Here is a 12065-nt window from a genome sequence, read left to right as displayed (position 1 = left end):
AATCTGTTAAATTGCACATCTGGAAATATTCGAAAGCTAATTAACATATTTTGGTTGTTGGTAGTTAAACTGGTTGAGTATTGTTTGTTAAACTTCAGCAACAAGAAGTCTTCGTGGTGAATTTTTCCCAACCAACTTTTTAAAAAGACAGGATTGGTCGACTTGTGACGCTGAAATTACCTCCAAATCCATCAGGTACATATGTTTTGAGGATGATGTTGCAGAAGATGGTGGGTAAGGTAAGGGGATTGTTGCCCTCATTTCGTAGGGAGATGTGTCTGTAGCCGGCCTGCAGACCGTCCAGGGGGAGAATCCTCTGACCAATCAGCTTATTGTTGTCATCATACACCGCTATTCTGAGCACTGCAAGGTCCGGAAGGATTACCTTTGGGTTGGTGGAAAGTATATTATTCACTGTGTGTGTGTGTGTGTGTGTATGTGTGTGTGTGTGTGCGCATGAGGAATTTCAGTGATAAGCAGAAATTCAACGTGCAGTGGAGCAAAGATATGAGGACAGCGAGGCAGAGTGGCATGCTAACACACACAGCTGCTTTCTGCCTGTAGTCCTAAAGCATTCTGAAGATTAAGTTTAATGATACCATAAAGATTTAAAAATGAAGCAGAACCAGTCTGAGACTACAGTATGTAAATAAGAGATGGCTGAGAAAACACGGTATTACTATGCAAGAAAACCGCAACAGATATTACCTTTCTAAAAACAAACGGTTCCGCATTGTATACAGGGTTTAGGCCATTGTTCATCACCATCCTAGTGCGAAACTCCTTGCGAATGGTATCTGTAGGCAGGCCATACATATCCACCTCCACATAGGTGCCAATCTTCTTGTCAGACAAAAACTGGCCTGAAATTACCTACATCAGTGCATAAAAATGATAAATAGGAATGAATTATTTTCAGAAAGTTGATGAAGAGTGAGCTGATTAATGCTTCTTACTTGGAGCTAAAAAAAAATCAGCAGTTACAAATGAAGCTAAAAGAACATGACATTTAGACTCTGAACCAGAGGATAGCAGGTACTTTCATGTGTTTCCTCTAAAATCTGAATCTTTCATGCATTTCCTCTAAAAATCTGACTCTTTCATGTCTTTTCTCCAGACTCTGTTATCATGAACCTACGCAATTCAGCCAACATATCCTTGTATTGCCTAGTGAAAACTTTTGGGCAACTTTTTTGGAAATTGCATTAATTTGCCAGCCAAAAAATAAGCAAAGATTTTAAACCATAATATTTTTTTTTTAAAAAGTTGAACCTGGACACTGCAAGTAGCTGCAATCACTCCATCCACGGGGGTCTCAGAGAAAGGGTCAAACGTGCGGTCTGGCCGACGCATGAAATCTGGCTTCAGCAAATAACTGCAAGGGCAAAACATTAAGCAAGCTGTCAACAGCTAGTTTATTTCCAATATAGTCCAATTGTGCACTCACCTCTAATCCCCTTAAAGCAATGACCCTTTTAATTAATCCACCCTTGTCTCATATTCACTATAAAGCACTGACAGATATGCAACACTTGTAGATATTATACTACTTTGCCTTGATAAATATGTTAATGTTTGGTTTGACTTAAATAGTCCTATATTTTTAGTTCAATATCATCAAATAGCTAAACTTGGTGATGTGCTTTTAAGGTGCATGTTTACTATCCAGTGTATACTCTGTATCAAAAACATGTACATCACCTTCACCCAATAAAGACAATGTAAAAATCAGAGTACCATCTTCTAGCTTGATGTTTTATGTATAATAAGTCAAGAACTATAACAGTTTTTAAACCTAACTACTAAATATAAAAAAAAAATATTCACAACCAATTTTAACAGACATGTCTGATATACAATTTGGCCAAAGGTGTGTGAACATCTGACCCATACCCCCACAGGCGGTTCTTCCCCAAACTGTTGGAAGCACACAAATGTCATGAATGTCTTATTATGCAGTAACATTACTAGAACCAAGATGCCCAAAATTGTTCCCCGCCTGATGATGACCCTGCGCACAAAACGTGTTTCATAACGACATGTTTAGTGTGGAAGAATTTGACTGTCTTGCAAAGCGCTCTGAACTCAACCCCACCGAACACCTTTGGGATTAACTGGAACAGCAACCTCCTCATCTGGGACCAGTGCCTGACCGCTCTGACGTTCTTATGTCTGATGGCACAAATCCAAAATTCCAAATCTTGTGGAAAGCCATCCCAGAAGAGTAGAGGTTATTATAACAGCAAAAGGGTATTAAATCTATAATGGGAGGTTTAGCAAGCACATGTGCGCGTAACTGAACAGGTGTTTGCCAAAACAATGTATATTTCTGATGACTGCATCATATCGTGAAGACAACAGGCTGTATCGAGTGCACACTGACCCCATAATCAGACAGGACCTTTACATTTACATAGAAGTAAACATGTCTAATATGAAGATAGCAAGACAGGGGTTATTTTATTTCCCAAATAATTCTCAGTGACTTGTGTTTTAATGTTAACAGTAATGTGATGTTCACATACCCACATGACCCATTGTACTCAAACTTTCCTTGGTTCAGCTGCATTGCCAAATCTAAAAAAGTGAGAAGATGATTAGAGGAAGAAGAATCCTTTGTCACACATACTGTACATTACAGTGAAATTCTTTACTCTGCATATTCCTAACTAACTTGTTATATACACGTATAACTGATTAAACTCTAAATATGGTACAATGTTTTCAGAACAGTGATGTGACATGATATATTTGGACTTAGGACAGGATGTTTTGGTGGACCAGCTTCCTTTAGCTCAACACTTTAACATTTTGGTTAACACAGACTTGGTGACATTTCCATTGATTTCCCAAAACCGATTACTTTGTGACTCTCAAACATAGTCTGGCATATTAGGTCTCAGAAGACTGCAGTAGTACAAACAGGTTTCTGATTGCTGAGCACATTCATCTGGGCTTCAGCTACGCATTGGTCTTCTGAAGAAACTCAGAAATATGAAAGCTCCAGATGTCTTGGAATGACATAAAGGTTTCTAGAATGAGCGCTTGTGAATATTCAAAAGGATGCCTTCTCCACAAACCACAGTGTCACTGATTAGTGATGTGTGGCAGTGCAGTTACACTTTCACAATAACTTTTATATGAAAACAACCCTTTAGTACAACAGATTTTTACCAAAACAATAACTGCAATATTTAATTTATTCTACATTTTACTGATTCAATCGAAAGCGAAAAAAATTGCAAAAATGAACCATAGGGACACTCGAGTGGAATTGAACCTGACTGTTTTCACTTTGCCACTGGTTCTACACATATAACACTGCTGTACAACTGCAGTATGCCTAAAGCACAGCAGCAGTCACTTCCATTCTGGCATGCTGTGGAAAATAATGAAAGTGGTTTTACATCTCTGACTGTATGTGTATACAGGGGGTTCTTACAACAAGTGACAGTGGTGTCGTTTGCATTACCTGGGGTCTGGAAGTTCAGAGCTACCATCTGGCAGCCGGCATTCCAGAATATCTGAGGCATATAATTACTAGAGTCCACTCTGCCTCCTTTAGGGTAGATCCGACTCATCTGGCGCTTGTTGTAGCTGTTCATCTCAGTCAGGGAAAAAAATAAATAAGGTTTTTGCAAAAAATTTAAGTAAAACCTGTGGATTGTTTTTGATCAAATGCTTTGGAGATGAAAAACTAGCACAGGGCACTTTTCCTAAAGGCTTTCGTTTTCATAGACCACAAAGATCCTGACTTTAAATCCATATTTTTGAGCTACAGAAGAAAAATTCAGAACTCCTTTAGTGATCCTCCTCCAATTGACAGTCTTTCTTATGGATGCTTTTCTTGCACGTTTCAGAGGATGATGAGCATTTATTCTGTCACAACATTTCTCTATTCCAATGGCCAAATAAAAATCTAATTCACTGTGTCTTTCATTTCCTCTTCAATAATTTTAAAAGCTGTAGACAGACAAACAACCCTTGAAGTAAATGAGTTGTCTCATTTATATAACAAGTGAGCACTTACTCTTCACTGAGCACTCTTGCCTCTTGGCAATACGATAATATATTCCAAGGCATAAGTGAAATTCGTAAACAGTCAGATGCATAGATTTAAATCAAAGGAAACCCAAGGGAATATTTTCTTCACAGTACAATAAAACCCTATGCAGACAGTTATCTGCATCAATATCAGGAAATCATTTACTGTACATTTTGACTAGTTTTTATTTAAATTACCAATTCATCTAAAGACAAGAGAACTCCCATGAGCTTTCATCATCTCCAAAGGGAACTCAAGTTTCAGACAAAACCAATGTGTCACTCATACAGAACTATCTTTTGAGAAATAGAAAACACATCCCTGAACATGCCAACCTTCAAGCAAACCACTGAACAATGGGGACACAAATAAACCAGAAATTGCTGTAGCCTGTGTGATAGAAATGACATGGAGACTCTCACAGAATAGACTCTCGCAAGCAGATGAGCTAAAATCTAAGCAGTCAAGCTTCTGCAAGGAGTTTCCATAAAGAACACACACTACAGTATAGGCAGGAACCAGCAGGGGAGTTGCTAAGACCTTGCAAGTGTATGCCAACTAAATAACCTCCACGGTTCAGTGTGAGAAAAGCAAATCTTATAAATTATGTACTCCTTACACTTTTATCCTCTGGTCTGTTAAAATACTACTTTTTGTAGGTGTCTAGAGAAATCTTTGCAGAAATTAACAGAGACAGAAGTGATGGCTACAGTTAATTAACAATGGAGGAACGGTACAATCCAGTACTGCTAGTATTCTTGACATATCTTTTCTAACTTTAGGAGTAGTTCACTGTGAATAGACAGGGGAAAAAGAGGAGGGGGAAAGCTCATCACAAAGTATATTTGCAATTGCTAGCCTCATAAAGCTGGGCCTACTCAGAGTAAAGACTAACGTATTTTAAATCAACTTGATGGAAAGTGCATTTCAAATGGACACCAGCATTTTTAATCAATTATTTTTCAATACAAAACTCTACAGTTAATACAACAGATCTGTTAACATACAAATGTATGCTGGTTTTCTACCACAACTATCCTGTTTATCGAGATACAAGAAGAAATAAAAGGTGTTTAAAAAAAGCCCACAAGAGTGAGAGGGATCTTTGTTCCTTTATCTATCTTAATTTACAGTTATAGCATTTGGCAGACTTCACTAATTATTTAAGGGTCAGTTCTATTTAATTATCACTTGTTCACTTAATCAGTTACTGAAAAGCTTATCATGCTGCTGATCATGTGTACCGGTCTACTGACACAAGACTTGAGCCAAAATGGTCAAGACTGATTTGCAATTATATTTTCCGGTTATGTGTGTGGACATCAATCTAGCACCGCAATGGCTGATGTGAGACATGGAACGATTCCCAGCAACCCACCTTATTTAGCATGATCATCATTATAATAAAATGAAACAAGGGTTAAACACAGTTTTCTATGAATTCTATGAATGTTGTTTAGAAATGCAAGTCTCTCACTCTCTCACCCAGAGGCTGCATTGAGAGAAGTGGGCACTGCTGGACTGTATACCCATCTCATCATTGCAACACTGCTTAGAATATCAATATATCCTCTTGTCAAATTTCAGTTGTTTTTAAAAGAGAATATTGTTTTTTGCAAATTAATAATAATTTTTTGTTTCATTTTACCACGGACATATCATAAGACTGCCAGTATATTCAGTACTTCACTTTGAGATGTACTGTGGCAATAAGTTAGCTCTAGTATTTAACTAAAGTTTTGATTATGATAAAATGTAAAAAAAAAATAAAAAAAATAAAAATAGAGGTATCTATAAAAATGTGTGAAATTAAAAATAGATTCATGATGCATTTCTTATTAAAAGCACTGCACTGTAGATTTTATCAACAGTTTCCAAAGCAAGTAAATGCCAGTTGTTTACTTTTTTGCAGGAGAAATTTTCCAGTGTAATTATTTAAAGTTCAGGAAACATTCTCAAACCCTGTCTTACTAAACAGAACTGAGTGAAGTGAAGTAAATCAATTATAAAGCACTCATCCAGCTGACCAGTAGTTATCCAACTCTTCTGGTTTGGGGGATTCTCTCCATTTTGGCTTAAGAGCTTTAATTAAAAAGGTTTTCATTATGCACTTGAAACCACAATTTCCACAAATTGTTACTCAAAGACCATCATTACAGGATAAGCTGTTGGGGGAAAGAAAGAGTAAGGATACTTCACGAATTCAATGGCGTTGGTCCGCAAGTATCCCAATCCCACTGACTCGCTGAAGGAAGACATGTTGTGGTGGATGTTCTTCTCTGCAGAAAGAAAATGCACAAGTCTACTTTTAGATTACACTATTAAGACTGATAACAGTCAGTGTTAAACAAATAAAAAAATTTTGTTCAACATTATTCTATTTTTATTATTCAGTTCTTGGCAACAAATGCTACAGTTGGCAGAAACCAAACACCACTTATCACCCTGAGAACACCATCCTCACTGTGAAGCATGGTGGTAAAAGCATAACATTGCAAGAGTACTAGTCAGGGGTGACGGACAAATAGATTGGGCCAAATACAGCGCACCTAGAAGAAAACCAGTTGCAGTATGCAAGATATCTGAGAACGAACACTGAATGTGTTCAGCAAACCTGCTTACATTAATCTAAAGAACAGGCAAAAAAGCTAATAGTTAATTAGATATATTGTGTTAGGCATATCAAGCCCATTTTAATTTTAAGCTCATGGTATGTTTTAGACAGACAGACAGACAGATAGTTTAATATAGTAATGCAAAACTTGCCTTCAGCTTCCTCAAAACCTTGGAATTTCACAGCCTGAGCATAGTTTACAATATTAGAAAGGTATGGGTGAATATTAGTGGTTGCTGCAACGTATGTGTAAGACTGGATCAAAGCTTGCTCATCAGCCACATTTGTTTCACCAGCCTGCACGAGAGAACAGAGTTTAGATTTAATAGCGAAAAGCATAAATGAATTTAACAGCAAAAAAAACTGACAAGAGCAAGTTGATCTTTGACACAACACAGAGAAAGCAACAAGAGACACTAACAAAGTACATTTGGATTTCATTGCAGATCAAACCCTATTAGTGTTGATATTTTAATACACAAACTTGAAAGCACAGTCAGCAGAGACAGACAAAATCTTATTTGAGTTTTAGCAGTTTGTTGGCATCGATAAAAGATCTTCAACAACTGACAGTTGCAATGTTTATTATAAACAATAATTTTAGCCATTATTTGTAAAATGCTGGAAGCTGACTTTCATAGGACAATCTTATCAGGAGCAAATTGGGGGAAAAACATATACAAAAGAAATGCAGGACAACCTTTCTTGCCCCAAGCATATTTCCTTCACTATTATTCGTCTGGCTAATGACGAGGTTTCCACATATCCGTTCTGGGTGAGCCTCATCCACGAGCTCTCCTACACACACACACACAAAAAGATAACAGAAATATTTTCTCCATAAAAGGAAACCATCACATACTATTATTCATTAGCACTACGCAGGAGGCTTTGGAGTTCTCAAAGGAGACCAACAGAGAGGTATAAAATTTCCACATACCATTATATTTCACTGCATTTAGCTAATGGTCTTATAGCAGCTAGAGATGGACTAGTATACTTTATAATGAGTGTGTGTGCTGTGCATTTAAACAGCTGGAGAACCAGCACTTTCCCACCAGAGCCAGGATCTTCCTCATTCTCATCCTCTGACATAATAGTGTTCGTCTCTCCAGCTTCCATATGCTTCCTGAAGTGTTCCAGTTGCTCTACCAAACAGCGATCATACTTATGTCATTAGAAATATCACTGCCAATCATCAGCAAAAAAAAATTCTAGATAGCTACAATAGGAACATGTGTTTATGAATACTTCATAATGTATTACATATTTATTGAACTGCAAATGTACAACAAAATGTGTATACATACTCTTTTCAACTTCAGGTTTTAATCTTCTGTTCTTAATGAGGATTTTTCCTTTAAGATCATTTGGTGAAGGCAAAGCCTGTCCGGACGCCATCTAAATGGCAAAGAAAACAGGTCTTCTAAAGAAGGTCATTAGAGAATATTATAAATCATCAGTTTTCATTAAAACACATACTGGGAAGTCTTCTAAAGGTTGCTTGAGGAGCATTTCTCCAAAAATGTCCTCACAGTATCGGGCCAACTTATACTGCTGATGTCTCCTATAAAATAGAAATAAAAACATATGAAAAACGGTCTAAACAAAACTCGAAAACGTATTTCATATGAATGTGAATATAGAGAGATGTTTTTGTAGGTATTCTGATTAAAAAAAACTATTTTGAGGTATACAATCTCTTTAATAGGGGCACCGGTAACCCTTCTTATGAATGCAACTATCTAATCAGCCAATCACTTAGCAGCAGATGAAGATTCATTTAAACATAAGAGTGGAGAAAAATGTGATCTTGGTGAGTTTTGACTTTTATATGTTCATTGGTGCCAGACAGGTTGGTTTAAGTATTTTAGAAACTACTTATCCCATGAGATTTTTACTCCCAGCAGTCAAAAACAGCCAAAAAGAGGAAATTCTGAAGGGCAAAAACTCCTTGATCATGAGAGGTCAGAGAAGGAAGGCTATAGGATTATGAAGAAGGCTCAAATAATTACTCTTTTCAACTGTGGTGATCAGCAGTCAAGCACATATTGAACCTTCAGGCGGATGGGCGGGAATCTGAGGCTACGGTTGGCAGAAGATAAAACCAAAATTAGGCCTTGCTCATCAACAGGACATTTCTACCCACAGTACTGCAGAGATGCTTTTCTGATCAAGACAGTTGTAAATAGTCATTTTTGGTTACAATCAACTTTCTAATCCTTTCTAAATAAAAAAAAGCATGTTCACCTGCAGAACTGCGACTTACTGCATGGTGATTTTTGTGTTTTCACACCATTCTGTGTAAACTCTAGAATCTGTTCAATCCCAAGAGATCAGCAGTTTCTGAAAGACTAATCATTCCACCTGACAGCAACAACCACAGTCAAAGTCACGGAGATCGGAGATTTTTTTCTCATTCTGATGTTTGATATGAATATTAACTGAAGCTCTTGACCTGTATTTGCATGATTTTACGCACCATGCTGCTGCCACATGATTGGATTCAAGATTTTTATTTGTCATATACACAGTTATATATAGCATACAACTTGCAGTGAAATAAAAACCTGGCCACTTGTCCTAGACTGTGCAAATAAATAAACTAAAATTTAAGTTAAAAGAATGCAGAGAAGTAATAAGAAATTGGTAATTATATAATAGAATGTAATGTGCAATATGTGTACAGGTTACATTTAATAGCATGATGTGCAAATATGTGCAATAATACATGCAGTAACAGTACACAATGTGCAGTGTTTCAGTGAAGTTAATGACTTTTTATAGAATTTTTAGAGATTTGTGAGATGGACATGGCTGTACTGAGGAGTGTGATGGCCTGAGGGAAGCAGGTCCTCCTGAGTCTCTCAGTTCTTGCCAACAGGCTGCAGATAATTGCATGATTAAGCAGATATGCCTATTAAAGTGACCAATTAGTGTAGATTTTGAGTTGTACATAAGTTATTAATGCATAAAATGAATTTTGAATATATTTCCTCTCTTTTAAGACATAATTCATACATACGAGCAGTGGTTCTCGAACGAGAGAATCACGGGGTATTCGGAAGTCACAAATGCAGTTTCTTTGATGGCCTGAATAACTTCCTGGAAAGAGCAGTTCATATGTTTTTGATCAGAATGTACTTTACATATTCATATTATCTTCTTGGTTTAAAAAAAGGCCATGATAAGCAGTTTTGTAATTTTTATGTTGCTATATCACACATAATCGATTAAGTACAATGAGCTCGTCTTAAGAGGTCTGTGATGCTTTTGGCACCTTGAAAAGCACATCTGTGCACATGGCCTTGCCATGAGTAATAATAGGCTCCTGGTCTTCTCCCTTTCCATCCCAGCAGTCCAGCTCCACACACCTGCAGTGAGAAGACAAGCAGTTAAATATGTACACTGGCACACTTGGAGGTGCAGTAAGTCCCAAATGCAGACATCTGTTTAATGACTGCAACCAATTTAATAAATTATTAAATTTCTAAAAGCTGTGTTATAAAGGTCTGCATCAGTGTTGGACCTACACATACCACTCATTGCAAACATTTACTTTCTGTTTTATGGCTGCATTTAATAGTTGATTTTATTTTCAAAGATAAAAAGCAGACTTGGCCCTACCGTTGCAACATAAAAACATAAAACATTCTCAACCCAGAATTATTGCTGATTAAAACAATCAGAGGAAAGTTGTGTACAAGAAATTCAGTGTCAGTTTGATTGCTTTACTTTTTAGTTTACAGACTGTTGTACATAATTGTGTGTCACAGAAATGTCCTCAAGTATAGTGATATGATATTTTCGTCCCAACGTCCAGTCTGAGTTTGGAATCGGACAGTGAATTCATGTGTGATCGTTCACCTGCATCCGGAGAGCAGGACCTGCCGGTATATCTCCACAGAAGACTTTCCTCCAAACTGCCTGCCAGTCAGGTATGTGTTGTGGGAGGAGTTGATGAAGTAGTGTGAAAGTGGGTGGTCCATCTCCTGATAGAGCTCCAGTCGATCAAGAAACACCGGAGCATTTTCATCAGACATCAGGTACCGACAAAATCCATCAAACGACATCACTCCTAAAATACCAGAGAGTTTAATTTATGTGTACCAAAAACATTATCAAGAAGTATGCAAATCACAAATGAGATAAAGAAATATCCAGGGAGATCTACTCAACATTCTTGCTTAATGAGTGCTAATGAATTTCAGGAGGGAAGAGATAAAAATGTTTGCTCCACCACTATCTGAAACTCAGTGATACACTCAGTGATACAAAAATTAATCAGGGTAAAAGCCTCGTGTGCTTACTGTACACAATTTCCAACATCCTTTACCTTTCATTCTAAGCTTCTCGTCAGTCTCGTAGGTTTCTATGATTTGCCTTGCACGTTTGGAGTCGTAAAATGGAAAAAGGATCTCGTTAAGCCGAGGGTCCCGTTGGTTCTGTGTGGAAATAACAAGGGCTTTTGTTTTTTTACTGAAATGGCTACAGAGACTCTGGCTTGCTGTAAAAGTCTACAGTAATGCCATTTTAAAATGGAACCACATCAATCACACCACATGAAATATAAAATAAAAAGGTATGCTTTTTATGTATGTGCTTTAAAAAGTGCAAGAATGTGACAAACAATGTGCAGAAATCAGTGTGAAAAGGCCACGAATGTATCAGGATTACAGAGTTGTTTTCTTTGTTTTTTTTATTTTGTTTTAAATAAAAAAAGATGGAAGCAAAGTGGGAGAAGTGTGATTTAACAACTTAGGAAAAAGGAAGCCAAGGTGGGAGTAAGTTAATGTGTGAAAGCCTCTTACTTCATTCAAAAAGCTGACTAATTGGTCTATGTTTAAATAATCACTCTTATCTCCACAGCTGAAAAGATATCAGAGACAATATATTACACAATAAAACCCGGACATCATTTCTACTTAAAAAAAAAGAAAACACCTCAGTATCTTTCCCCTAACACATTTTCCTTTCCAACATGTACTCATAACAAGTTAATATTTAAAATCTTTAAGACAGACAAGGTGACATGAGCTATTGAAGATTATTGTAATAATAAAAGGCATTTGGTTATCTACATTGCTCTGCTGATTAATTAAAAACATATGCAAATTGAAACCTGGTCTTTAAGTAATGTGAATTGCAAATATGTTGGGACGACAGTACATTTGAGTGGACTTTAAATATCGACTACTCACAGATTCTTGAACAGTGCTTCAATGTCAGTTCTGGGGCAAATCTTTTGAGTGAGGGAGTAAAACTTATCAAAGGTGAAAACATCCGGCTCAATTTCATCGTTCTGTAAACAGCAAGAAAACAGGAAGTTGTCTGTCCTAAAATAGGTAGGTGTGTACTAGTAAAATGCCTTAAATTGGATCTACTGATAGGATTCATGTTAATGCT

At 36.9% G+C, this 12065-nt stretch overlaps 1 protein-coding gene across 4 annotated transcripts in view; it reads right to left on the bottom strand.

Annotated features, from left to right (window-relative positions):
• LOC131359389 (1-phosphatidylinositol 4,5-bisphosphate phosphodiesterase beta-4) overlaps positions 1-12065 on the bottom strand; it is a 35203-nt gene that overhangs the window by 9676 nt on the left and 13462 nt on the right. For all 4 annotated transcript variants that reach the window (XR_009205777.1, XR_009205776.1, XM_058399251.1 and 1 more), the window contains exons 10-26: positions 11861-11961; positions 11471-11528; positions 10996-11104; positions 10527-10737; positions 9940-10033; positions 9685-9764; positions 8142-8226; positions 7970-8060; positions 7718-7807; positions 7360-7457; positions 6812-6956; positions 6240-6324; positions 3473-3597; positions 2526-2577; positions 1273-1375; positions 709-873; positions 181-385 (exon numbers count right to left, since the gene is read on the bottom strand). Coding sequence is in view for 2 of the 4 variants with exons in the window: in XM_058399251.1 (XP_058255234.1) it covers positions 181-385; positions 709-873; positions 1273-1375; positions 2526-2577; positions 3473-3597; positions 6240-6324; positions 6812-6956; positions 7360-7457; positions 7718-7807; positions 7970-8060; positions 8142-8226; positions 9685-9764; positions 9940-10033; positions 10527-10737; positions 10996-11104; positions 11471-11528; positions 11861-11961 (1897 nt within the window). In the remaining 2 variants the exon portion in view is untranslated. The remainder of the gene's footprint in view (positions 1-180; positions 386-708; positions 874-1272; positions 1376-2525; positions 2578-3472; positions 3598-6239; positions 6325-6811; positions 6957-7359; positions 7458-7717; positions 7808-7969; positions 8061-8141; positions 8227-9684; positions 9765-9939; positions 10034-10526; positions 10738-10995; positions 11105-11470; positions 11529-11860; positions 11962-12065) is intronic.

The sequence above is a fragment of the Hemibagrus wyckioides genome, linkage group LG09 (genome assembly GCF_019097595.1).
Source record: "Hemibagrus wyckioides isolate EC202008001 linkage group LG09, SWU_Hwy_1.0, whole genome shotgun sequence".
In the NCBI taxonomy this organism is placed as follows: domain Eukaryota; kingdom Metazoa; phylum Chordata; class Actinopteri; order Siluriformes; family Bagridae; genus Hemibagrus; species Hemibagrus wyckioides.
This window is presented reverse-complemented; position numbering and strand designations above follow the sequence as displayed.